Raw genomic sequence first — 27792 nt, forward strand, 5'->3', positions numbered from 1 at the left:
GCTGAAAATGTGGCACCTGTGAAACGATTTTTAAGTACATTACCAGTTTGTTTAATCTGAACATTTTGCTCAGTAATATATTTTAACAGTCGGTTCTTTTGCTTCAGAATTAGACACTCGCGTGAGCGACATTTCACATTTCAGTAGGATTCCAATAAAAGAGCACGAGGTCACAGAGACGGGATGATTTCAGACCAGACTTGAGGTTTAATGTTGCTGAATGCATCATCGTTGCTGACTGTTGAAAGCTGAAGTTCATCTTGTTATGACCATTATCTAACCACTGAAAAGTGAGTCACACAACCACAACATCTTAAATATTAAAAAAATATACCAATGCATAAAAAGGATTGAATTCCTAATGAGTAAATTACTGTAAACTGGTGACCCTGGTTTTAGAACCCCCTTGTTTGAAGAGCAAGAGGCTAAGACCCAAGTATCATCACAAATCTGTAATTAGTTGAGAAAAAAAGCTGTATTCTATGTCTGTACAGTATTTACATACGTCTGTTGACATGTTACCCTAATGCCACATAATCCAGGTGTTTATGAATAACACATATTTGCTATACAACATGTTGTAGAGTGCTGTCTGGTTTCCACATGTGAAAAACAAAATTATATCCAGGAAACAGAGACAAAGTAAGATAACGTATTTTTTTTTTTTTTTTTGTAAACTTATTTTAGACTACAGTCTGGAGTCGTCCCGCGGGCACCGAGGGCATGCGGTACCTCAGGTTCTTCCAGAACCTTCTGTCCGAGTGCGACTTGGCGAAGTTGTGGGTTCCGAGAGAGGCGGGCTTCCACTTCAGCGCTCCCTGTTTCCTCTTGTAGTACCGAAGAGACTCCGGCAGGCGACTGTAGTCCACTGGGCCACCTGGTAGAATTGAACAGAATTTTGACCGTATATTAAAAATAAACACTTGCATTGTCTTTTATTCAACCTGCACGATAATCAGTGTGTGGGGGGGGGGGGAGAGATCGCCCTTATTTCCCAGTTGCACCTTCCTGCTGCATGTTTATACCTACACTCATGCTGAGTCGTGATTGGCGGCCTAAACCTTTTTTTAGACTTTTCAAAGGTGTGAGAGAACCTCCCTCAGAGAACCTCCACTATTTCTTGGGGGAATAGATCTGACTCCATCCAAGGAGTCCCTCTCGCAAAACATCCATTTTGATTTTGTGGGCTAACCCCTATTTGTACATGTAACAGGTAGGCAACCAGGCTAGTGTTTGGACACTTCGCTCATCTAGGGGGCTCTCAAATCCAAAAGGCCCTCAGGAGGGTACTACTTTTAAATGCCTTTGAAAACATCTATATGCCACATTTCACCAACGCCAAATTAGCTCAAATATTCCCCGGGAGAAACGATGCTTGTAACAGGTGTCAGCACTGCTGATCGTGTGCACATGTTCTGCCTGTGCCCGCGTCTGGTGGAATTTTGGTCCAGCATATTTGAGACTCTTAGTCAGGCCCTCTCACATGTCTCAGGTTTGTATAACCAAGTGGATTCAAGTGCCTCAGAATCATCACAGGGAAGAAAAGAATATTTGCTATAGGTGATACATGATGTGATATTCACAGTGTGAATTGAGAAGTGAATTATACTGATTCTGATGTGTTTCCACAGACCTGGACCACAGCTGTTCACCATCAGTGTTCTCTCTGTTGAGATTGACCACATTTTCCATTGGGTCTAATTATTTCTTTGATTTTTTACTCTTGACGTCAATTCTAAAACGTCAAGCGACTTAATGAGCAGCCATTTGCTGCACAAAGAGTCTCAGATGTCTCCTCTGAGTCAGCTCACCGATTTCCAGCAGGATCACTCTGGGCTCGTTCTGCGTCAAAGCGTCGTAGAGGCCGATTTTCTGTTCGTAGCACAGCTGGCTTCGGTCGTCACATTGGGTTGATGCTTCCTCTGTCGTGCCTTCGGCGAGGGATTTGGGGTCAGCTGACAGTATGATTATAAGTCTGCGGCACTGGCGAACTGTAGCAGCAATGACTTCATGAAAGGCTGCAAAAGATCAAACACAGGAGATGACGCCCATGACCTATAAACAAATACCTTATTGCTCACCATCTTCCAAAATTAATTTCAAATCCCTTCAAGGAAGCTGTTTCTTCCACTTCTCGGCATCCGAATGTTTTAATCTCACAAAAGAAGGAAAGGAATTGGCAAACACATCACGTGTTTATTTTGTAAATATTTTAAGGCCAGCTCACCCAAAATACAAGACGATATCTTGTCTTTTGGGGCCTGAGCAACAATGAGATTGTTTCCAGAAAGACGCGAAAGTCCGACTACCTGCATCTGTTCACGTGTTTGTACATCAGGGACTGAAAACTCTCCCTGCTGGTGAATGCAATAACTCACATTTTGAAAACATGTTTGAATACAAGAGATCAAACTTGTTCACATGGCTACATTCCCAATGTCTAACATTTCTTTTTTCCTTTGTATGCAATTGCATTTTCCTCTGTTCAGCAGAATTATTCACTCTTATTATAATCAATTGAATATTCATCAGTGCAATAAGAACCAACTAAAATGACAGAAACAATTTTTGAGAAAATCACTTTAACGTGTGCTAATTTTGGAGGAGGTGAAGTCTATGACTTATACTGCAGCCAGCCACCAGAGGGCGATCAAGATAATTTAATATGTCGTCCATCTTCATGTACAGTTCTCTGTACGAAAACCTGTATTTCAGTTACAAAAGCTACTGAAGTATTCGCAGTAATAAACGGTGCAGAACAAGACTACGTCTGCAAAATTATTGTCGCAGTTCCCGTGGTAACCACTAGAGGTCACAGATTACATTACAGGGCCCATATTATGCCCCCTTTCACACAAGTTACATTGGTTTTCAGGTGTGTGAAGTACATGTCTTTGCCATTCCATGTCAAAACACCTCAAGGATCAAGCCACACAGCACCCTCCTCTTTCTGTATAAACAGCCCTGTGAGACTATGGTTGATTCCAGCGCTTTCCTGCTCACTCCTCGCCCCCCTCCCTTCGTGTTCCGCAAAGCTCCGCCTCGTTCCTCCCCGGGTCTGCTGCGCAACTACGGCGTTGCGCTGCCATGACAACAGTCACACGTGACAAGGCACATACACGACTTAGAGACCCGGGAGGCACGGCGAACACGTTCTCCATAATTACACACAGAGCACAAAGGGCTGGGCGATAGAACGTTAACGACATCCCGGCCTGCCGAGTTCGCCGCGAGCCGCGAGGTCTGCCGGCAGCCGTGACCGAACGCCGGTAGCAAGCTGGCAGCCGCGAGAAAATGATGGAGTAGACGCGATCTGTTTTTCCGCACTTCAAGGGGGGAGGTGCTGCTCAGGTTGGGGGCGTGTTCGCCCCAGTAGCAGGAGTCAACTTACGTCACTTGACGCACGGGCTGTGAACGGCAAGTTTACAGACCGTCTGCACGATCAACCCAAACCACGAATCAACGACTCATTGTTTTCTTTTCATTCTCCGTGGGCTGGCAGACACCCCAGATAACAAAATATACGTGGAGGCAGGCTGAAAAGGTGCCTGGAGCATAATATGGGCCCTTTAAGATGTCCCTGTGGGGTTGCATGTATCTCTAGGCGTAGTGTGGTTTTTAAAAGTGGGTGTTGTGTTTGTGCACCTGAGGAAACTCGTGCATGAAAGCCCAACACAAAGAAGGTCGAGGTAGATGAGGCGAGATTAATATTTACCCACAATTAGACAACAAAGATACTCACGACCTGTTTCAGTGAGGAAAAATAACTAAACGCAGCCGTGTTTCCAAGAAAGCTTCACACGGAACCTTTTATCAAAGCATTATATATGAACAGGATGAGAGTCTGCTCCTCACCGTCTCCAGGGCAGTCGTCCCGTCCTCTGATGTACAGAGAGTAGCCATGTTTTTTCTCTAACTCGCCGGGCAGGATCCGCAGGGCAAAGTTCACCGTCTCAGCAGAGCTCAGGGTGTCGGGACAGAGGACGCTCACGTAGCCGTCGTAGATCTTTCCATCTGGAGCTGTAAAGATGAGAAAGCGTTGTCTCTGATGAGCAGAGGATCACCATCACAACACATTCAACCATTTAGGATTTACTTCAACTGTATAAATCTGGCTTTAAAAAAAATTCTGTTGGTTTTTCTCAAAAGGGGCAGTAAGCAATTTTAATTCCAATACACTTTTTTTAAAAATTCGGCAAATATTTCCTCATGGTCCACTAGCTGTCGGTTCTGTGCACGCTGGGAAAAAAACTATTTGCCTCAGCCCTGGCTCTGGAAATTGAAAACAAAATAACTGTGTGTGCAGCTTGTTAGCATCACTCCCCGACACCTTAAGAGATGTGCTGTCGACAGGTGCTACGAGTCTGAGGGTTCTACCCCCCCCGACCAGTGAATTAAAAAAATCAACAACAAACAATCTTTCTCCAAAATCGCTTACTGCCCCTTTAATGCTGGACCTCAGGGTTTGTCCGTTTTATCTCGTCACCGAACAGCCACTCTTAAACAAATGTTAATTTTTACATCGTTATATGTAATACACAATACAGCAAACAATGGACTTCCTGGTGGTATGCATTATACACACTGACCTTGCTTGTAAAAATGTCTCAGCAGCTTCCTGTACGTCAGCAACACTTCTACTTTGAAGAAAAGAGAGGTTGCAGCCAGGGCAAGAGTGGCAAAAACGGCAGTGAGGCAGAACGCAACACTGGTGTAGAATTTACTGTGGTCGGCTGCAGAGAGGAGAGGGGGAAGCAGAAAAATGTAAACAATCAAATCAGGGATTTGAGAACATTTTGTATATAACCTGGCTATAATTAAGAATTTCTGGGAAGAATTTCAGAAATCATTATATCCACTTCTGGGAAGAGTTTCAGGAATCATTATATCCACTGGATAAGTGAATATAAATAAATCTAGAATAGATCAATCTTTCCACGTACTTTCGATATTTGCAACAGAGGTACGAAATCTTTTTACATTTTTTTTTATCTTGCATTGTTTTTTAATAAAGATTTGTTTCCCTGAGTTTTGACAATTTACATGTGTGCTGTAAGTGCTAATATTTAAAGGTGATGTTTAAATAAACTTGTGTTGTAACTTGCTGAAATGTGAGGGATGTTGATGTGTGCTGCACCTAACGGTAATGTTTAATGGAAGAGATAAGACGTAGAAGAGGGAGACAAATTACCTTCTTGAAGCAGCACTAAGCCAGCATTCCTTCCAACCCGGTTCATTATATTGCAGTGGATGGAGACATTCAGGAACAGAGGGAGAACTTTAGAGATGGATAGAGTGGACAGACCATACACCCTGCCTCTGTTGTGAGTGCTGAAAGGGACGGGACCAGTCAGTCAATCAATCAATCAGTTTATCAAATAGTGTTTAAACCAGTCAACCAAGCAAGAACATAATGCCATCATGTGCATAATAATTTTTAGTGCAGTAAAAAACTAAACAAAAAAAGCAGGACACAGACATGCAATGATGAACATAAACAACAACAATATCAAAATAAAAGAGCTGTACAGTTGCTTTGAAGGTTGTGCAGGGAGCGGGAACTCACTATTTCCAGGACTCCACAAGTCCCTCGTACTCCTCGACGAATTTCCCGTCAACGGTCCAGTACATGACAATGTCAGGGTCCTCGCCGAAGCCTATGTAGGCCAAACATTTGAGCTCTGCTGCCTTGCCTGGAAAGAAATAGTAGGCATTGCGGAAAAAACCAGCAGTCAAACTCAAAAACCTGAAAGACATAACACTGTGTGCACATCACTATCACAGGGATAGTGTGACAATCTATGACACGAGAGCTACTTACCCACTTCTACCACGACCACTTGCCGTCGAGGGAACATCACCTCCGGCTTTGCAAGGACTGCATCTGTGAGGTCTTAAGGTGCATGTCGGCGTAAGAGAAAATAATACAGTATAAAACACTCTACTGAAACTGAGCCAACAGGGAAAAAGCCAAATAAACTAAGAGGAACTCTGAGAGGAAGTTACTGTGGCCGTGACAAAAACAATGTCTGACTGGGCACAGCAGAGAAACTTTCACATGACACAGTCTATGTCATATGATATGAATAGTTTCCACAATAATACAGTACAGTGCGCACCTCTCTTAATGGTCAGCTGGATGCTACGCGCAGCCGTGTACTTCCTGCCATCCAGGCTAATGTCCACCAGGCAGGTGTATTTCCCACCATCCTCCTCTGAGGCCACCGGCAGCCTCAGGTAGCCGCTCTCATCCACAGAGATGGGCTCCACTGGGCGGCAGTCCTGCACACAAAAAACACACACTATACTGAACATTGCATTACGAAGCCTCATACAGGGCAACATTCAATTGAAATGGAAATCAAACGTGGTCAAACGAAGGCCAGTGAGAAATAAATGCATTTCAGAAATTTGGACTCAAGTAAAAAATAAATGAGAAACTGTTTTAAAATCAGGGTAAACAGGAAACACTTTTAAAGTCCACCTAGCGATGACGATGGTGATGAAGAATAGAGTTGTAACCAGCTATAATTGATCACCCCATAGGTAGATGTTCATGTATAAACAGATCACGAAACACTGAAACGCAGCTGCATGTCATAAAGTTGATAATGCGACTGCTAGCACATCCTGTAAATCTCATTTACAGGATGTCATGTATTACTCAGTCTAGTTAAGTTTCTTTTCCATGTGTATGTGTATTGTCTGTCTCTATGTATTTTGTTAAGTTTAAAAAAAACTGTTTTGTCATTAGCATTTTGTTTTTTTGCAAGATTCTGCTCTACAGATGAACTTGAGCTGAGAGTAAAATGAGTCGGAGGGACTTTCCTGAAGAATGTGGATGACTAATTATTGTAGGTGATCTAAGCTGTGTTGTTATTGCTTCATGGCAACAAGGTGTAAAAACACTTGGAAAAATAAATAAATAAATAAGTAAAAATATATATAAATATATATGTGTGTGTGAAATATATAATATAATACATTTGATGTCATATGTTCATAGTTTGCACTGTTTGCTATAACTATAGCAACAGTGCAAACCTCAAATGGGCCAGATGATTTGCTCCGACTGTTGATGTCAGATCATTTGCACATGTTCCGGAGTTGTAGGCAATAGTGTCACATTTATCAAACCAGAATGTAAACTGTACAGGACATAATGCAGAAATCAAATGATGATGTGGAATAGTAAGAATCCAGGGTTAATGCAATTTCTGTTCTTGCCTTTTGCTAAAAAAAAAATTGGCAATGATTTCTAAGATGTCGTTATCAAACCCTCATGACAAAGAACTGTAACTGAGGCTTCATATTTTTTACAGTTCTCAAATACAATCAAATAACTAGGACTTGAGTTAGGGAAATAAACAAATAATTTTGAATGTAAATTATAAACATAAATGCACATCTTTCCTGCATACAGTAGTTTACTCTGTATGTATTTCATTCTGGCGCATAAAGGAAAAAATACAACGCTGACACCTGTGCGAAGGGCTCATATCGGCTGATTTTCATCAGGCAAGCAATAAATCGGTAGGGCTCTAATTTCTTTTCCCCTCAGCTGGATTTATACACACCTGGTGCAGGAGCTACATAAAGCAAGAAAAACATACGTTTGATGTTCATACCTTCATCCATCGTATGCTCCTTGTTTTATTCAGTCTGAAGATCTCCTTCTGTTTGCAGGGGAGACCTCCCCTGACTCCCTGCGGGACGGATATGTTCTCAGGTGGATCTGGACACTGTCCAGTGGACACCGACACCCCAAAGTTCAACTTCAACGATCGAGTCTCGTCCCTGAAGAGAAGGACGAAGACGAAGACTGAGGAGGCAGCACCAACAAAAGGTCAACCCTGACCTGCACTGACATTTAATGTTTTCGTCTGGGAGAAATGATTGTTTAGCTTATACCTTTTTCTTCTCATATTAGAGCTCTTTGGAACGACACGGTTATCAATATCTTTAAGTAGCCAGTGTACACGCCAGGTTGATATGAAAAGGTTCCCTGCTGTTGTGACAGGCTTCGACATTATTGGCAAATCGTTCATCTAACAATTACTTCATTTCTTAATTACATTGTCAAGGGTTCAGAAAAAAGTTTCGCAGGAAATTCCATGGGCCTTACTGGGACTTATGTGGAACTACAATTACTAATATCAGACACCTGTTGCAACATTACGTACTCCTCAACTATGCGATGTAAACTTTAACCAATTGGAAATGTAATACCAGACTCAGTGTATCCTTGAACTCTCAGCTTTTCTGTGGTTGAAACTTTTTACTACATATTCATACCCATTTACATATCTTTACATTTACTCTCTATATTTTTGCAATTATTGTATATTTTTTTACATTTGTTTGTGTATATATTGTATATATTTTGTGTGCTGTGTGATACGTGCTGCTGTTACACCGGAATTTTCCAGCTTGGGATAAATAAAGTAACTATCTATCTATCTTTAAAAAAATGTGAATGCTTAACCTACTTGATGAATTTTATCAATGTCATAATTGTATATGGTAAATATTATTTTCATATTTGAATGTTGGCTAATAGATGTCGCTTTTTATTGGCTAGATGTGGACATTTGAGCTGGGCCCACAGTCACTCAAGATTTAAAATACTTCACACAGCTGCTATCTTTATTATTATTATTATTATTATTATTATTATTATTGTTGTTGTTGTTAGAGATGCATTCAAACCCACGAGGTTAAAACTGGTGTTGTCTCTATACCTTATCTCACACGTGTAGGTTCCGTTGTGAGAAGCCTGCACGGGGAGAAACCACAGCAGCCTGTCCCGGACCTCCGCTCCTCCGGGCAGCTCGAGCCTCCCCGCTCGACTCCAGGTCACATTGGCGCCGTGAGCGGCGACGAGCAAGTGGCACGTCAGCAGTAAGAGGTGTCCCGCGCTGACATGGTGGGTCTCTGTCTCCACACTGTGGTCTGGATGGGACGGTGCAAAGGGGGAGAGCAGTACAGTTGTCATTCAATTATGCCAGGGGGTGAAAGCCCTTGACAACAAGACACCGGTATAAACTCAGGTGGGCGCCGCCATCTTGTCTGGGCGACATCCGGTATCTTGGTTTTTTAATTAGTTAATCTACGCCACCACCTCGCGAGCACTCCCTAATACAACCCGGAAGTTGTGAGAGTGGACGTTCAGCGTATATACCAAAGCCTCAGTGTGTAATTGTTTGTAATTTCCTGGCCGCATCTGGTGGTAAAGTTGCAAACCGCATCCGACCGAGCAACCGACGGGGGACACTTTATGGTGGCGCGCCGCTGATTCCATTTCCGGTTTCCGGCAGGCAGCGCTGAAAACAAAAATTCAACGCGAACGCGAAGTAGCAAACATGGCGACCTACACGGAAGTGGAGTCCACCTCATGTACCAGGTGATTATACATATATGAACACATGGTTATGGACAACATATTCACTTTCTATGGATACGTTTGTCTAAATATTACACACTGTTGTTATTGCTTTATTAAAAGTTGTCTCTATGCAAACCTGTGGGGTTTTGCTCAGCGGTGCAGAAGAAAACAACACACACAAGGTAAGACCACCTCACTCCAAACTTGTTTGTCTGTTTGTTTGTTTGTTTGTCTGATTGTTTGTTTGTTTATCTGATTGTTTGTTTGTTTGTCTGCCTCAGTGTGTCACGTACTTCATGCAAGGCAGGTTGCAAGTCACGCAATTCACCTGTCATGCGTGTTGTGTAGTTGGCTTGTTATGTAATTTATCGCATGTGCACAGTTTTACTCCTTTGAAGAGTCGATTTCGAGCATGTGATTTCACACAGCCCGTATATGTAATGTTGCTTTTGTTGTGTTTTTCTCCAATATCCTGGCATTATAAATTATTATTGGTTATGCTTTTTTTTTTCTTTGAGGAGTAAAAGACTTGTAGTTGGTTTGATTCAGGTTTGGTGGAGGACGTGTCAGACTGCTGGATGTGGACAGTGGAGGCAGATGATCAGTGTGGTGATGTTTCCCTGCTGCATTCAATTAAATGTTCTTTTAATAGGAGTAAATCCTGTATTGACACACATACAGGTGCTTGTCAATGAAGCCTGATTGATGATTATGATTCATACAAGCAAACATGATTTTAACATCTGTCTTTCATCATACAGTCTTATGATGAAATTTTATGTACAGTAAATATATTTAAAAAAATGTATCCGAATTTGAGCATATTATAACGTTAACGTTCCTCGCTGCGCAAACCAGAGCTTTTATCATGAGCCTGTGTGTGTGCCTGTCAAATCACAGTTTGATTAGCTGCATGAGAGCGACAGAGACTTTGAGTTGGGTTTTCTTCAAAAAAGAAGCGATATCTGTGTATTTGTGTTGTTCATGGGCTACTCTGTGTTTTATGTCACAAACTGCTTATGTTATTGTCTTGTATGGAAGTCATATGCCAGGCGGTATTTGCTGCGTATCATTCTTACCCGAGCAGGTTTCTCAAGTGCCTGTCTAACAGGTTACAAACAGGAACTGTCAGAAAATACATTGCGACACAGGCCATATGTGGTTACTTTCAGTTCATAATTTAACCAACACGGCGTAGACAATGCCCCTGTCTTATCAACTCTGTGTCTCAAATTACATTTCAGTAGCTAAAAGCAGTTCATGGGTTGAAGCTTCATTTTCATATACTTCATACATTCTTTTAACCAACAGGGATTCATAAGTGTCCCAACCCATGTTGTAATTCTTTGACTGGAATGATTATGACATTTAAAAACAAAAACACTTGGTCGGTACTCACTGTGTGCCACCGCAAACGTTAGAGACGACAGTGCCGCCAACATGCAGACCCAGCCTGCCAGTGCCATGGTTCTCATCTGTGGGACTGGACAGGTTACATTTCGTCAAGTTCCTCTGTGATTTCTCGGACATGGCTCATGTCCTCAGGCGCCGTCCGGCTTTCTGCAATAACTTGGGTTTCTTGACACATTTAACTAACGAGTCTCTGACTCAAACTCCAGTAAAGGGAACTGGGAGATTCCCCTTCCTGCACTAAGAAGGCAGGGCTGAAACACTCCCAGGATATCCCAGGAAGTTCCAACGATTGGGTGTTTGTTTGGAAAAGGTCAAAACTTTTAAAGAGGATCTCTCTCTCTCTCTATTTTGACCTTTATTCATCTGTTTCACTATCTCCCTCTCGGGCGGCACGGTGCAGGCGTTGGCACCTCACAGCAAAAGGGTTTAGGGTTCAAACGTGGGTTTTCTCTGGGTTCTCCGACTTCCTCTCACTTGGGGTCGGTTAAATTTGGTGACCTCAAATTTGCCGGTGTGAACGGTGTTTTGTGTAGAATAGTCTGTTTTGCTTAGGGAGGTTTCTATTATCTGAGCCAAACGAGAGCTGGGGAAAGGACCTTCAGTGCTTCCTATATTGGCTCCTTCAGCGAAGGAAACACTGGACCATCCTTTACGAAAGGGTCCCACGTTTCCCTGCGTTTGCGACACAACATTGTAGTTGCATTTCTTCTTTTGTCATATTTGTCCAGTCAGGAGATTCACATTGAATTTCTAGTTGATAACTAATAATACATCAATCCTCCAAATCTGGCATCTTGCTCTATTCCTTTTTTAAATTTACATTTATTGACTTAACTTTCTCTACTTGTATATTCCTTTGTCATTGATCGTAGTGCTTTTGTTGTAAATTAAAGTATGGTATTACGAGTCACGACAATACCCCCCTCGAGTTTTACTCAGATATTAGTGTTATATCCTGGAGAAAATGACTATGCCCTATATATACAACAGGAGTGCATTGTCAGCAATGTCCTTACACAGATCTGTAGCCATAAGGGGTTAAATATATAAAAACTTTAACATTTTTAAATTAAAAAATACAATGCATTTTATAAATATACAACTCACACAAATTCAAATTACTATAAACATAATTACATAAAGCACTTGGGTCTGTGACCTGGATTAAAAATGATTGACTTATATGGTTTGTAAATTGGAAAATTAGTAAACCAATACTGAATTTCACTGACACTGAGTAGAAAAACTGCATCATACAGAATAATAACAGACGCAATGTAAACTCACCATGTGTTAAAAATACAGTAGTGAATTTCAGATACACGAGAGAAGACTCCAGGTGAAATGTCGATGATTAGGTCGAGACCTGGTGAGGCTTGAGGAAGGCTGCTTGTCACTTGCCTCAACATTTCTGCGAAGCGGCTGGGTTTCCCCTCCTCCTGTGTTCACAGAAGATGCTGTTCCACTAACCCCTGCGTGAAATTTCCAATCCAACAGAAGAAAAAAAGTACCACTTGCTTTGCAGCACAGTTGTGCACCCCCAGCTTTTTGGATTGTCATGCAGAATATAGGTCAACAGACCTCGATCGCTTCAGATATGACAGTGACTGCTGTCTATTGTCACGATGCAATAAAGACATATACCTATTTGAGAGAGAGAAAAACAAGCCCCCCCCCACACAACATTTAGCATTATTTGACTTTAAGACTCTTAAAGATGAGCTTCTTCCTGAAAACAAAATCTTTTTTTATACAACCTTGCTTAGTGCGACTTTACACACCATGACATTGGTTATCAGTCTCCTGATCTAACCAAACACTCTCGCTAATGAAATTCAACTTTCACTACTACTACAATTACTATTCTAAAAATTGACGGCGCATTCAAAGATGCTCTGATATCCAAGATTTCAGTAACAGCTGCCACGCTTAAATGGAAACTCTCTTTTTCTTTCTTCATCCATATTTGCTGTTTTATGAAAAACCTTTCAGCAGCCAACCAGATCACACCTCAGATTGATCTATAAAGGCACCTCTTTGCAACTATGACATGCTGGAACTACTGTTTACTGTACTCTAATACTGTATACTATAAAACTTCCCATGTAGTGATAAATTATCTTTCATACATATACCCTCATCGGGAAGTTAATCTTCTTCTCAAATCTGAATATACAGTATGTGGTTGTCGATAGGTTAAATGCGAATAATAATTACAATGACAATCGTCTGCATTATGTTTTGGTGTTTGTTTTTGGGGTTTTTCTCCACATTCTTACCAAGAACTTTGTGATGCATGAAAACAAATTGATGGCAGAGCATTTAATATAAAATTCACAGTTTGCCGCTTGACTCCTTGTGGTACTTTTTTAATTTTACATATGTACATTTCACTTATTATACACATCATTCTTCAGTCTCCACTTGCCAGGGAATGTGAGCAGTTCATAAACCGATGCAGGCAAATTCAAGTTAGTCCACACCGCGGGATCATCCGCACACCAAGTGTGAGCTGCCGTCATCGAGGCTTCGGGCAAAAAGCGTCTTCCACCTTTTTCTCGATCAGTATTTACATTATGCAACTTGAAAAGTTACACAAGCTACAGGAAAGTACCTCGTGTGTGTTTGCTCCTGTACTGTAGCCTCGACTCCACCTCGCAGCTTCTGCTGAGCACACCGTCTTTCTGAATTGTCTGTGACGATGTGATGTGGTTTCCTGGTTCAAATAGTTGACACGAGCACATCACAAGTTCAACAGGGCCGTTTTCTCGGGGTAGACCGCCATCTTGCCCCTCACCGGCATATAATACCTAATCTCCTTCCAAAATCTGGTGGAAGGTGAGAGGGACGGCGACAACTTTGTGTCCTCCCGTCCACCGTTCTCTTTGTCCTCCTCGCTCCTCGTCGTACACGTCCTCCTCCTTTGCCTCGTCCTCTGCTCCTTCCACCAACACACTGCACCCTGCTTCTTCCTCAGGTGTCGCACCGACTCCGGGAAGAGAGCAAGCTGAGCCGGGGTAATCTTTTCCAACTCCACCAGAACCACCTGTAAAGAAACGCTCAAATCTTTTCCTTTTGTATGTTACCACGAACTCGTACTACCTAAAATAGACCTTACAAAATTGATTAACAAGTTGATCAAAACCGTCACTCAATGATCCCGAATAGTTTTCTCGTCTTTGAAAAGTCACAATTCGATGCAACAAGTAAACAGGAAGCAGATTGTCTCCTCAGTAGCCGGACGATAACTGGGTCATCGGCGTTTCCAAAACTCCGTAGTGTGGACGGCAGGCGTCAACGTAGCAACAGTGATATAAAGTATGGAGCTATGATTAAGGTTAGGTTGGACGTGACCTGGTTTCGTTAAACCACTGAGTATTTGTACCTACTCAGCAGATCTTCCTCCATGAAAGTATTTTGTGGAGGTAATATTCCAATCTGCTGTCAACACGTGTGCTTTCTCACCTTGAGCGATCCCTCAATCAGCGCTCTGTGCATAGCTGCCAGACACTCCAGCTGCTGCCTCGCGTCTGGATAGACCTCGTCGAAACCCACGCCGCCGCCGCCGGTCGTGCTCTCGCTGTTGTTGTTCTTGGAGAGGTTGTTGTTGTTGCTACTGCTGCTCGTGCTGCTGGTGCTGCTGGTGTGTCTTTTGCTGGCGAAAGTGGAGGCGGTGTAGAGCAGAAGGAGGCGCCGGCTGGCTTGTATGTTCTCTACCACTGAATCCACTATGGCTGCAGGGGGGAAATGAGAGGATGAAGAGTGCACGGACAGTGCGCTAACATTGGAAAATAACAGGAGCTTCACTTGACTGGCGCACAGTAGAGCACATACCTACATGAAAGTATCGAACTGCACCAAATATCACACACTCATGAATAAATATCAGCTCCCAAAAGATTGGGGATTTTTCTTAAATCTGCCTATCTGGCAATGTTAAAGGAAGAGAAAATATATTCCGGGATCCACCCCTTTTTGTTCAGATCCTCTCCAAAATTTTTATTGATTCTATCTTGGCCCATGTCCCTTCCTTCCACCAGGAAAATGGAAAATTCTTAAAGTAAGTTTTTGCATAATCCTCCTCCTGACAAACTAACAAACCAACAGACAGGGGCGAAAAACACAACCTCCCTTATGCATAAAGGATCAGCCCCAACGGGGTTAAACACATATAGTAATTGAAACTAGTGGCTCTTAACCTCTGTGGCTCTGGGCCCCACATACTATCTCCACCAGGTAGATGACTTACCCTCCCCGGGCATGCAGTCACGACCTGCTATGAAGAGTTTGTAGCCACAGGCCTTTTCCAACACATGAGGCAGCGCGTGTAGGGCAAACGTCTCCACTTCCACGCTGAACCCGATGGCACAGGACTGCGGGTACGCCACGTAGGCATCATACAGCTTCCCATCCGAATCTTAACACAGGAGAAACCAAAAGCTTATTAAGAACATGTGGGATAGGTCCTTCAAGTGTGAAGTCACTCAAGAAAAGTCAAGCCCCAAGCCTGCACACTGCTTCATTGTTATAATCAAGTTGTAAATACTGGTGCGACAACAGTAATGAACTATCATAATTCTGAGGACCTTTGGTGAGAGAGTCGAACATTATTTGTAAAACGCACCGTCAGTACAAGAACTGAGTAGAGAACAACCATCCAGTTTGGACGGAGATGGAGCAGAAATGTCTACGTCTGTTCTGGGTTTGTTTTTTTCCCTACTATAACGTTACCCAGCAGGTTGAACAGACAGAACTAAAGAATTGACACACTATTCCAACAAATCCAGTTCATTTCTCCTCTCGGGAAACAAATAATGCATTGTCAAAAAAAAAAAAGATAAGAAAAAGCAAGCGAGAGTGCAGTGATGAGTGTGCAGATCCTTGTGCAGTCTGTCCGGCTCAGATTTAGCCAGAAGCAACCACCTTGAGGTGGGCAGAGTCACGGACAGTCCTGTAAACCTGCGTGATTAATCACTTCAAGGTTTATGTGGACTACTCTGACTCGAGGCAAATGTCGAAATACAGCCTTGAATGTTAAACGTTCAAGTGACATTTCCTCTGCTTTGTCGCACTGTTGACACATGCAGTCAGGAAAGAGGTAGAGCTTACGTTTGTGCGAGTTGCGATGTGGGGCGACTGTGTGAACTCTTGTTATTTTTGTGTTTTCGTTGCAACTAGGTCAAAGCATCATTGGGTGTTTCTTCCCCATCTTTGAGAATACTGAGTGTAGTGTAATAGTGAGTTCACAACAAACATGATAAAAACTTTTTCCGTGTCGTGAGATCACATACTGAGTCAATGCAAAGACGGAGATGGAAAATTCGTGCCATTCGCTTCACGTGCTGGAGTTGAAATATTTGTACTCGGGCGAAATATTTGCGCGACGCGATGTCGCAAATTTTGGCAAGCCAACTAGCGTTGGCATTCTCCAGACGTCACCGACGTCCGCGTCTGACAGAGAACAGATAGATATTTGAAATATAAATGTATGTCGGCCAAACTCATGCATCAGTGTATGCAATAAAGACTATGTGACTCATTGCACACTTTCTACGAAATCTTACCTTTACTTCTATAGAGGACTGGAAACATCTTCCTGAACCAGAGCACAATGTCGACTTTGAAAAGGTAGAAGACGATGACACTGGTGATGAAGAGAACCATCACACAGCCAAACACGGATCCGATGGGAAGCATGACGTTTGGATCTGTAGAGAGGAAAATCATGCGTTTTTTATCAGTCTTCTATGATGGTAAACTGATAAAAACAAGCTCTATGGTGAGTCAACTTCTGGTCTCTGGAAAACAGACCAGAAGAACTATCATCAGACAGAATGTAATATTTTTTCGTTTGAGGTACATTCTGTGTTTCCCACCTGCTGCTAGCAGAGTAAAATATGCTTGAGGATGGCCACGGCCACTCTGCGCTTGACACGTGTAGTTGACATCGAAATCTTCCTCCCTCAGCTGGGAGAACGCCAGCAGAAGCTCCATATATACGCCTTTTTTAGAACCATCTTGGAACCGGAACCTGTTGAGAACAGACAGATGGGGCTTAGGGTTAAGTGAGGTAATGCAACTGGATGTGATGCCTGGCTGTGCTTGATTAGTGCAGGAGTTTCAACGTGAACTCTGTTTATTTCACACTTGTTTTTGAGACCAAACGCAGCGGACAAATACAAGGAAAAGGCAGAAGAACTGACGGTTGTGCTATTGTGTAGACGCGCTCAGAGGGATGGGTGGCATCAATTATCTTGTTTCCCATGGACCAAATGACGTCAACGAAGGGCAACCCAACACCCGGCACAAAGACACTGCACAGTTGGCTGAAATTGGTCCCTGAAACGCATACAAAGACAAAAACAGATTAACTATTACATTTAACCATTAAATTTGAAGTTTATAAATGTTTTCGGACACTGTAAACATTTTTAGTCAATGTTTTGACGGTCCTGAGATTTAATAAGCTACTGTAGTTCGTGTTAAGGACTCACCTATCTCTGCTCTGATTGTTCTGTTGGTTGGTTCATGCACTTGTGGAACCATAGAGTACTCATCTGAAAAGACAAGAACAGGTTTCTGCTAACCATAGAAATATACAACATATGGAACGACAGGAAAGAGTTTCCGAGCTCTCTGACGGCATCTCCCACTGTGTTGTTTGTGATCAGTTTGGGGTCATGGGAATAGTTTCCACCACTTCTTTCGATCTTTGCTGTAATGTGGCTTTGCTGCTCACTAGTTGGGAGTGCTATTTGATTCCACACATTTATGTGTGTTGGATGGAAACGTCGTGGATGTTGATTGGCGTCTATAGTAGCCATTAGCTCTTAATGTGCATCATGCAGCTCATCATTGAAAGTCATGAGAGCTCAAATTTAGTAAGCTGTCCTGAGTGCAGGATGAGTCATCAAACAGTTGAAACCATTTTCCAGGGAGAGCAAAGACAATTAATGAACAATTGACACCAATTAGGCTGAGAACTGGTGAAACGTATTCTCCATTTCGTGGGACCTTATTTCTTGCACGCTCGAGCGCTCATCTCCGTTCTTACCTCTGACCCACGCATCGATTGTCTCCGACACGGATCCCGCGACGCCTCCGAGGGTGAAGTTCAGAGAACACGTGTAGTCGTAGTTGTTTTGAGCGCCCACCTCTTTAATCAGCAGCGTGGTCCTATCCCTGTAGACATACTGGCCTACCCTGTCCACTATGCGCTCGCAACCCTAGATGAAGAAATGTAAAAGTTAGGCCTTTTCTTATTAACAAAATGTTACTCTCCAAGAGTAGCCTGTAGAGCAGAGTCAGGGGGGTTATATAGCTCACTGGATCCCTCTACTACTACTACTACTAATAGTAATAATCCATAAATTCATGTAAATGAATGACGAAGGAAGAACTTGGTGTTACATGAGTGGTGATGGATAGATACCATGTTTAACAGACAACGGAAAGATCATCACCGACAGAAGGTTAAACGTAAAGGTCGCTTTGTGGCAGTAGATTGTGAAGTGACAGCTACTTTACAGCAACTTACAAAACCCTAATGCATTGATGAATCTTTCACGCGGGCACTCAACGAGACTTTCCCATAACTCACTCTGTACCACGTGAGGGTGGAGCTGATGTTGTAGCTGTCCAGTTTCCTGGTGTAGTCCTTCAGAGGGCAGGGCAGGGTGTCGGTGACGCCTTTTGTAAGTCTTTGATTGCACTTTCTTGGCCTGCCACACTTTTCAGGCTGATCAACCACCAGCTTGGTGACCTGCCTGTAGCACCGGAAAGGAGTTCTGTCGGGAAACGGAGGAGGAAATTAGCTTCTATTCTTTCTTTTTGTAACAGTAAATGAGCACTGAGCTAAGGACAACAAAGCCCCCGGTCAACCTTCGCTCAATATATTTAAAAACGGCGTAGACTTTCATGAAATCATAAATTGCACATAGCTCCTGCTCAGCTCTAGAGACCTTACATCCGTGAATCCATCTCTATCTGTATTGAGGCTCATTCAAGAAAGTTGATCACACTTCTTTTGCGTCTTCCACCGTTTTGCTTTATTAACTTTGCCAACTGATTGATCAGATGGGAAAAGCAGTAGGTCAAGCTGGCAGTGCCCTCTGCTGGAACATGAGGCAAACTACTACGCCAAATTTTCTGTTGCTTCTCTTGCCATTTCTGTTTCTGCCCAAGCTCTTGTACCTCAGTATGGTCACGTAGTCCCCACTGTCGTTCTCCGTTATCTTGAGAAACCACAGAGTCTCTCCCTGCACCACGATACGACCGGTCTGGTTGCTGATTTCATCGCCCGTCTCCGAGTCGTACCAGGTGATGTTGTACGGGACCGTCTGGAAGTCGAAGACATCCGGAGACACCAAGGTGCTGTTCAGCATGGCCATGTCTCCAGGGACGGAGAAAACTCTCTCGAACTGGAGACTGTAGTTGGTACAGTTCTCTGCAACAAACATCAGAGAAGAGGAGAATGGATTTGTCGTTCATTCAGTTATTCAATAGACAAAATTGTCAATGTTAAATCTGGTTGTCAAGAGTTGTCCAGCAAGAAATAATTGTTTGGCAGACAAGGCGAGTCAATTTTAATTATTATTACACAATTACACAAATATTGTTCTGCAAAAGCTTTCTGAGACAGCTTGCAGCATTCTGTAGTGTGACACGTTGTTGGCTGGTCCAACCCTATAGCTCATCTACAGTGGCATTCAACATGCTGCATCACGGCGTGCAGAGAGCAACGCCTGACATCAGTGTGAGACGTCTGAAGAGATCACGTGACATGTTACACAAGTCGCTGCGGTTGCAGCAGTTGCCACAAGATGGTGATAGAATGCTTTTGTACAGACCGAGGGGAGATGATAGAGTTAGTCCAATGCGGAAAAACATGAAATATAATCCTTACAAAAGTTAAAAATGTTTGTATATCCAGTGTGAATGTGCGAGAGGGAGAAACTCGGCTCACCTTGTAGAAATCCTGTACAGATCCCGTGTAACCCCAAGAAAAACAGAAGGCTTGCAAATGTTGGAGTCAGGCCCATGTCTGAAAAACACAAGTAACCATAAGACATGAACATGTGCTACAGTACACAACATGTTGAAAATGCTGTGGTAGGAAGAAAAAACCACAAACGCCTGGAAAAAACAGCTGACAACTTTCTGGAACACCTCTGTCACCGCCAGGTCATGAGAGGCTTTTTGAAAACAGCAGCAAGGCAGATTTAATATTTTACCTTTCTCTTTTCCCCTCTCTGCTTGTCCCGTTCCCTCTCTTCCCTCTATCTCTATAACCCTCAGATATAGACGGCAAACGCTCTGGTGTTTTAAGAAACCTCTTGACGGAGCGTGGTACGCAGCACGTCATGCTTCAGAACTGGAAAGAAGCCCAGCATTCCTGAACACTGCTCTTCTCCCAAGTAAACACTCCTACTGAGCCCTGCCTATAAATCTATGATGGAGCGTCATGTGTTTCCAAGGTATTGTCCTAGTGTGTGTGTGTGTGTGTGTGTGTGTGTGTGTGTGTGTGTGTGTGTGTGTGTGTGTGTGTGTGTGTGTGTGTGTGTGTGTGTGTGTGTGTGTGTGTGTGTGTGTGTGTGTGTGTGTGTGTGTGTGTGTGTGTGTGTGTGTGTGTGTGTGTGTGTGTGTGTGTGTGTGTGTGTGTGTGTGCGTGCGTGCGTGCGTGCGTGCGTGCGTGCGTGCGTGCGTGCGTGCGTGCGTGCGTGCGTGCGTGCGTGCGTGCGTGCGTGCGTGCGTGCGTGCGTGCGTGGGACACACAAGACAGGATGTGGGATAAGTCTGCAGAAAATAATTGTATTGCCCTGAAAACATTACCACAGGAGCTTAGAGCACTGTACCTCTTTGGAAACAAACAAAGTGTTGTGGTGAGCTTTCCAGAGAAAAGTACATCTAGACTGGGAATTGTTCATCACTAAGTGGTGGGTGACTATTGGTCATTTGAATGATAAACCAGCACCAGTCAGCTCAGTGCTGGGTGTCTACTGTAGTCATCTGGGTGGATTGTAATAAACATATGTGACTATGACGGCAGACAAGAGTGCAGTTGGTTGTGGGCTGACTCGGTTAAATAGAACTCTTGGGTTTTCAGGATGGATCTGAAACCCCAAAAGGGAAAGCTCCAAAAACATGTATGTAAATGTATAAAGGCATGTAGCTCCCCAGTAATAGTTTTTGGAACCAGATTTGATATTTTTTAAGAGACCTGATCCAAGAAGCTCAGGATCTGAATGAACCTGAGGATAACTGGACCTGATCCAAAATGGGGCTGACATGGTCAGACCTTGACAAGGAGGAAACGCAAACCTCTCCAGCTACCAGTTAATGTGCATCTGCACTTGAATAGAGTAACAAGCGCGTTTGCTTTTTCTACAACTCGGCAATTCACACTCTTTTGGCTCCGAGTCGAAGACAAGTCTTCGCCGATCCATTTGGGACTATAGTAGACTGCGACTATCATTATCTGATATGAGATATGTACATGAAGTCTACAAGATGGTGTCAGATGGAGCCTAAGATTCTGTTCCGCAGCGTCTCGGGGAATCTAAAAAGCAGCGTTCACAACATACAATTTAATGCACATGGTTGAATTGGTTGCGAAAGCAGAAGTGGCAGTTTTGGATATGAGCTTGGTGTCAGACCGAAATCAGATAAGAAAGCCTTCTGCAGATAGCAACTGATCTGATCTAACCACATCTTCCGCCACGTGCATTTCACAATTCTGAATAAAACAACCAATCATAATCATAGTTTTGCCACTTCTTAGCACAGGTCTGTATTTTGAAGAAAGCTCAAAACATTAAGTTGGAGGTCTTTTATGTTTGCGGATATTACATCATGCATAGTTCCGAGATATCTCCACAGCCTAAAGGACAAAAGACTTAAAGTTTACATGGATTAAAATATAATTTAGGATCATTTGATAGGAATGACGTTGTGACATCACTAGAGCCCGATATTACCGATATTATCCTAAACATATCGGTATCGGACGATAATAGCGGCCAACTGATATGAGCCTTTAAATGTGCATTTATGTTTAAATGTTTTCCATTAAATAAATGTTGATTTCATCAATTCAGTTTCTATTTATTAAGTTGTATTGTAATTTTTTTTTCAATTTGTAGTTATTTATTTAAACTAAAATATCAAGCCTCAGTTACATTTCTTTGTCATAAAAGTTTGATAACAACATCTTAGGAATCTAAGAAAAAACATATCAGACGATGTATTTGTATCGGGAATCTTGAACTCCTTAATATCGATATAAAATCCATATTGCTTCGGGCTCTAATTTTTACATTATAAAAATGTTAGCATTGCCTGATTAGTAACTGTACAGCGCTTGCAGGGTATGCAACTTGATTGATACAAACTAGATGTATGAAAAAAAAATCAGAATACATGTAGAATAATTACATTTCACACAATATCCTCATCTTCGCCTGAGCCTGCTCACTCAGGTCAAAATCTTTACTCTACTGTTTGATTGTTTGTTTGTTCGTTTTGAAGCAAACAGTAGCAACAAAATAAGGAAACAAAAAAAAAAAAGGTAATGAGAGGAAAGTTACGTTAACCTCAGAACTTGCACCTCTCACCACAGGAAGAGGTGCAAGGTGTCTAGATGAGAGCACCCTGATGGTTTAGCTACTGCGAGTGCGAGAGGTGTTGCAGCTTTCTTTGAACAGCATCTTCCGTTGGACCAAATTAATTTTTTCTCCAGACTGAGGGGGGAAAAATTAGACATTGTTGTTTCAGCTTCATTCACGACTAAACCAATAGGAGAACACATGGAGTCATCTGCAAACTCCAGTGACCTTGTTGCTTCGAAATCCCACTGGTGTCACAAGAGCTCACGAAGAAAACTCGATCAGCGATATTACACAATATCTTAAGAGGCCCAACGTGAGCCCCCCCCCCCCCAGGGAATCCAGAGTTTTAGGAGAGCTGCATCACAGGCCACAGAGTTTGACTCACAGTTGGACAAGCCCGGGCGGAGGCAAGAGCGTGGGAAGAGCGGAGCCAGTTCCGCGGGGTCACGGTACGGCGGAGACGTGGCGGTAACGCGTGGGAGGACGAGTTGAAGGGGATCGGTCTGCGTCAAAGAGAAGTCTCACCCACCGCTGCCAGAGGCCTTGAGGTGCTGGTGGTTGTCGGTGCTGAGCAATACGGTGTTCATTTGTTCACCATTTTGATTTGACAACGGATATAATGTGATTTAGTATATAACACTTGTGGTTACAATGTGTCATATTTATGATTTAGAGCGTCTTCTCTTTTACACCTTATCTTGACTTCACCACCACCACATGACCGTTAACCCGCTCTGCACTCGACTGCAGAAAACCGTTAAGGGGGGAACATGGCTTCCTTGCAGGAAACTGTTAAAAGAGGAAAAGTGGCTTCCCCTGCCGAGATCGTAGTGTTGATACACACCTGCCCTTTTCATATCCACGCTCCTCGCTGCAGCTCGATTGCTGCGAGTCACTTTTGCTGTTCACCGACTGTGAATCATGTTTATGTAGAGTGGTGTCTGCAGAGGATCCGGCCTCTGGGAAGTGACAAGGCTATTTTTGAGTCATTTGGGCCTCGATTTGGAGGAGACTCCTCTTTAAGGCACCAAACAATGAGAGGACGCCGCTGGAAGTCTCCGGTGACTGGCAGCGACAAGTGAAAGGCTTATGGAAATATCATGACCATGTGTTTGTCCTTTAGTCTACAGGGAGAGCAAGCAGGATTTGGGAGGTTGAGGCTGCTGGGAAACGTTGGGAAAATTTTTATTAGGGCTGCAGAAGCTGAAATCAGAGGATTGTGACATTTTTTCCCATAAAAAAAAAACTACTTGAACCCATTTACCGTTTCTCAAAATAGTTGTTGATTAATTCAGAAGTCGATTGCTAATTGATTAACTGTTTCAGCTCAAATTTTTATCAAGATTTCCAATAGAGCCTGCAATTAATGTCAATCAGGATCATTTCTGGTTATAAGATAATCATTTTTAATTAATCTTAATGAACACATTAATTTGGCAAAGTGATTAGTTGAGTTAAAGGAGTGAAAAAAACAAAAAAAACTGTTTGCTCAGCAGGAACCACTGTCGGGAAATGGGCTTCACTAACTGAACAATATTTGCGTAACATGTTTGATTTCACTGACGGAAATGAACACACGTCCATTTGTTTCTGTTTGCGTTTCAGTTCAGGGGCATCAGGGTGCGTCGGCCTACAAATCTGCTCAGTCGTGCAAACCTTGTCCATCTGTCGGTGGGACGGCGGTGGGTCGCAACGCAGACCGGAGCGTGACCGCGGGTCCAAGGTTGTGACAACATGAACAATCCCCTGACACCGGTTGATAAACAACAAGCAGTGAACGTTTGTTTTGACTGTTAAATTCCAGGTTGTGTGATGCAACTGAACTTCCCAGCTTGAAAACTTAAAAAGTGCAAGTATGAGTCGTCGTCAACATGCAGACTCCAGCCATGATTCACTGACAAAACAAGGGTGACGCAGCAGAATGTTCCTCACATGCTGTTCAGTCACGATGACACGGTGCGACTCGACAACAACTGCTGTAACAACCAGGCCAGAACACCGATATTCAGATTTACATGATATTGTTGCAGCAGAAGTTATTTTCATTACTGATTTAGCTCCTGTTTATTATCTTGAATAAGAAAAAAAAACCTTTTTCACAGCTTAAGTGTCATCCTCAGAATATTTTTTTTTTTTACCAAACATGCTCAGCTTAGTTTGTCGTACATTTTCCAAGTTCATATCAGAGAATGTTTGGTGTTTTTTTTTTGTTGATTGACTATTTAACTGATTAACCCAAAGATCAAAAACTCTCAAACAAAAAGCAGAGAATGGCAGCAAGTTCCTCACGATGGAGGAACTGAAAGAAGCAAATCCAAAATCATTTTGTCTCGACAAATTTACTCAAGATTTGAAATTGTTGTTGTCTATTAATTTGCTTCTGATCCACTAATTGATCAAGCGAAAACTGAGTGTGTAAGTTTTAAGACTGAAGTGAAATTGGGCTTGGAACTTTCTGATTTGAACCCAACGAAGTTCGGGGCCAATCTCTCTCTCGAGTGACCTTTAAAGAGTTACCTCCCTTCCAAAAAGCCCTAGCGAGGACTTACTCTTCAGCGCCGCCGCGCTCTCAGGAGGAGACGCGAGACGCAGATCATCCGCGCCCTTAAGATTGCCTTTTTTATTTGCGAAACGGGAGCGACGTCGGCGTAATATTCTGACCGTTCCTGGAGCGACGGCGACAAGTGCTAAGCGAAGCAGAAACGAGGGAAAGAGGATGTGATCGCGGAGTTATCTGGGAGAATTGAAACCCAGCTCCTCCGGTGCACGCCCTCGATACAACCCTGCAGTATGTGCAACATCTTGTTTGGACGACTGACACACTGTTTGAGAGTGTACCAGTCGCACTCGAGTCAGATCCAGGAAAGCTTTATTTATCTTGGAGCGTAATATTTGCATGGACTTGCTAGGAATAAACAATTCAACGTTCTGATGCTCGGCATGAATTGGTCCTTCTTTGCGTCTCAACGAATATGAAACAACTGGTCAGGACATTCCCAAAGGAAACTGGCCAGTAGAGCAACAATCTACATCCGATAACCATCTAGACCACTTTATTTTTGACCGTCTCTGGGAAAATATCTATGAAGTTAAAGATTGCAGTGCGATGCGGCAGTAAATCCTGTATTCTACTCAGCTGGACTGATGAGGGGGAGGACACACTGGAATGTTCTAATATGAATGACAAGTCTAGGCCCTTGAGTGAAGAGACAAGCCGCAGATGTTACGTTGGAGAAAATCCCTCCAACAGAGGGCAGTTTGTGTGATCGGTTCCATCGTTTGCATTGGGATTGATGGAGAAGATGCTGACGCCCGCAGAAGGGTTTAAAAACTTCAAGACTCATTTAGCGCAAAAAGGGAAAGCGACGGGAGGTTCCCCCGTCCCACGGCCGAGCACGAGAGTATGACTCACACGACAGAGCCACTACGTTTCACACACACACAGGACGTTATACTGTTATTGGTGTGAAGGGAAAAGAAAGTATGTTTCTCAGTAGTGAACATGTTTGTCTTTTTCGTGACGAGGTGACACCGCTGGTGGATTTACTCATTTTTTCTCAAAAACTTCCAGTTTTCAGTGCACCGACAACCCAACTATGCAAAACTTCGCCTCACAATGAGCCCTGTTTAACACAAATCCTGGCACCTTTATTCACTGCTGGTAACAAACTGCACGTCCTTGCACTAATATTAGGTGAATGATTCATATTTATATTTCTAACTTGTGTAGTTTTGCAGTTCTTATATTTTTATACATTCGTCAATGGACTGCATTTATATAGCAATCCATAAAGTACATCCGTCTATATAAGTTCATCTGTCTATTTGTACAAATGGGCTGCATGTCCATCTCAAAGAGTCTGGAAGTGATAATCAGCTTAACAAACTCAGCTCACAAACTGTTACGTATACTGTTATTATGAGTGATGCAAGAGAAGCCCAAAAGACTAGATGAATAAAAGATGATGTATGTGTAAAATGTGGTCACGTATTCTCGAGTGTCTTCCTGTTGTAGCTGCCTGTCGCCGTGTTGCAGGTACATGGCTCAACTGTGCAGGATGTGGAGAAAGTATATTAATAAAGTGGCAACACAATTAAATTTAGAACATGTAGAATTAAATGCACTTCTAGTGGATCGCCCGTTTAATTAACGTTGTCAAATGTTCTTTGATTTGTCTTTTGCCACTGCTTTTAGGTACATCTTCCCGATAGTTTGAGAAAATGAATCGATATTATAATCAATATACACCTCGCAAATAGCCCATCGTGTTTGGATGCAGAATGTGCCTCTAAGAAAGTGTCAAAGGAAGTGTTTCTCCTTTGTGGTTACAATTTCGACCAAGCTTCTCTAATAGAGTAAACAAGCTTCTCCTGTCGCCCTCGTATAGCTGCTCAGGGACAAATGCTTTTATTTCTCCTTCAGCGGCAGATTTCATGTCAAAGTAAGAAATCAAATCAAGAGATGCGTCTTAATTTGAAGCTATTGACTCACCTCACAGAGAGCCGAGGCGCCGGGCGGACGGAGGCGAAAGGATGAAGCAGTCGACGCGACAGCGGCTGAGCTGGCTGAGGAAACTTCACCGCCAACCCTCGGGTGCAGACTGGAGCCACGACCATTCAGCTCAGCCAGAGACTCGAGGGCTCTGCACGCACGCACGCACGCACGCACGCACGCACGCACGCACACACGCACACACACACACAGAAGGAACAGTGTGTTTTCATATCACCCCTCGACTCCTCTGTTTACCTTCCTTTGCATGTCAACACACAACCTTCGTCTAAACCCTGACCAGTCTTACAGTAACCTTGTTAAAAAAAATCAATAAATAATGATTAACCGTGAACTCAACATATATATATATATACACACACACACACACACACACATATATATATATATATATATATGATGAAATTAATGATGAAAATATTGTATCTTAACATAAAATTATTTTAACAATGTTGGACTAAGACATTTTGTCAGCCACAAGAATATATTTTTTTAGCAATGAACATCCGCGGAGTTGGGTCAAAAATCCTTATTTTCAAAACCTAATTTAAGCTAAAATAGAAAACCTTCTTTGGGCTTAAACTTCTCATTATGATAAAACTGATTGCACAGTTTAATGGCGATAGGAAAAACGACAACAAATACAAGTCTAGTTTTCACCATTTTATTCTCTTGGCCACCAGTTTTTTTCAGCTCCCATCTTGTAAAATCGTGAGCCATGACTCAAAAATCAATGCTGAAGCGCAGCGCTGCGGTCGTGCGGGGGCACAGCAGGGCTTCCCCGCTGCAGAAGAATTCCCCTAGGAGACGGGCAGCTCTGAGTGTGTCAACCACAATCCCAAACTGAATGTCACTGCAGAAAAACGTGAACGATA

The 27792-nt window shown here is 42.9% G+C and overlaps 2 protein-coding genes and 1 long non-coding RNA gene across 6 annotated transcripts; 1 reads left to right on the plus strand and 2 right to left on the minus strand.

Moving 5' to 3' along the window:
* Positions 1-184: 184 nt before the first annotated feature.
* On the minus strand, positions 185-12335 carry LOC118320586 (interleukin-1 receptor type 1). 2 transcript variants are annotated; one of them, XM_035651527.2, is made up of 12 exons: positions 12086-12335; positions 10785-10868; positions 8742-8952; positions 7629-7797; positions 6120-6282; positions 5822-5893; positions 5567-5693; positions 5192-5331; positions 4590-4733; positions 3856-4020; positions 1812-2018; positions 185-877 (listed from the first exon to the last, which is right to left on the minus strand). In XM_035651527.2, the coding sequence occupies exons 2-12, from the start codon at positions 10858-10860 to the stop codon at positions 684-686; spliced, it is 1668 nt and encodes a 555-aa protein (XP_035507420.1). In that variant the 5' UTR covers positions 10861-10868; positions 12086-12335; the 3' UTR covers positions 185-683. The 2 variants fall into 2 exon arrangements, with proteins under 2 accessions (XP_035507420.1, XP_035507419.1); XM_035651526.2 differs by lacking the exon at positions 12086-12335 and having other exon boundaries at positions 10785-11017.
* Positions 9020-27037, plus strand: LOC118320589. 2 transcript variants are annotated; one of them, XR_004796359.1, is made up of 4 exons: positions 9020-9403; positions 9506-9567; positions 20096-20274; positions 26904-27037. It is a non-coding gene; the product is annotated as an uncharacterized LOC118320589 (long non-coding RNA). The 2 variants fall into 2 exon arrangements; XR_004796360.1 differs by having other exon boundaries at positions 20096-20214; positions 26904-27025.
* On the minus strand, positions 13152-27035 carry LOC118320585 (interleukin-1 receptor type 1). 2 transcript variants are annotated; one of them, XM_035651523.2, is made up of 12 exons: positions 26897-27035; positions 19764-19841; positions 18992-19244; positions 18399-18585; positions 17853-18024; positions 17293-17355; positions 17002-17137; positions 16675-16829; positions 16363-16506; positions 15048-15215; positions 14264-14532; positions 13152-13844 (listed from the first exon to the last, which is right to left on the minus strand). In XM_035651523.2, exons 2-12 carry the CDS (start codon positions 19837-19839, stop codon positions 13542-13544), a joined length of 1926 nt encoding a protein of 641 aa, XP_035507416.1. In that variant the 5' UTR covers positions 19840-19841; positions 26897-27035; the 3' UTR covers positions 13152-13541. The 2 variants fall into 2 exon arrangements, with proteins under 2 accessions (XP_035507416.1, XP_035507417.1); XM_035651524.2 differs by lacking the exon at positions 26897-27035 and adding an exon at positions 20032-20186.
* Positions 27038-27792: the final 755 nt, after the last annotated feature.

This window comes from Scophthalmus maximus, chromosome 14 (assembly GCF_022379125.1).
Source record: "Scophthalmus maximus strain ysfricsl-2021 chromosome 14, ASM2237912v1, whole genome shotgun sequence".
NCBI classification, from domain to species: domain Eukaryota; kingdom Metazoa; phylum Chordata; class Actinopteri; order Pleuronectiformes; family Scophthalmidae; genus Scophthalmus; species Scophthalmus maximus.

What these genes read in the sequence shown, in the direction of transcription:
- LOC118320586 (XM_035651527.2), bottom strand. Translation starts at nt 10,860, where the DNA reads ATGAGAACCATGGCACTGGCAGGCTGGGTCTGCATGTTGGCGGCACTG. An exon ending in CTTGTGGAGTCCTGGAAATA is followed by an intron (nt 5,332 to 5,566) that starts GTGAGTTCCCGC and finishes CGTCCCTTTCAG; the next exon opens with CACTCACAACAGAGGCAGGG. An exon ending in GGACGACTGCCCTGGAGACG is followed by an intron (nt 2,019 to 3,855) that starts GTGAGGAGCAGA and finishes GATCTTTTGCAG; the next exon opens with CCTTTCATGAAGTCATTGCT.
- LOC118320585 (XM_035651523.2), bottom strand. Translation starts at nt 19,839, where the DNA reads ATGGGCCTGACTCCAACATTTGCAAGCCTTCTGTTTTTCTTGGGGTTA. An exon ending in GACTACGTGACCATACTGAG is followed by an intron (nt 18,586 to 18,991) that starts GTACAAGAGCTT and finishes GTTTCCCGACAG; the next exon opens with AACTCCTTTCCGGTGCTACA. An exon ending in AACAATCAGAGCAGAGATAG is followed by an intron (nt 17,138 to 17,292) that starts GTGAGTCCTTAA and finishes TATGCGTTTCAG; the next exon opens with GGACCAATTTCAGCCAACTG.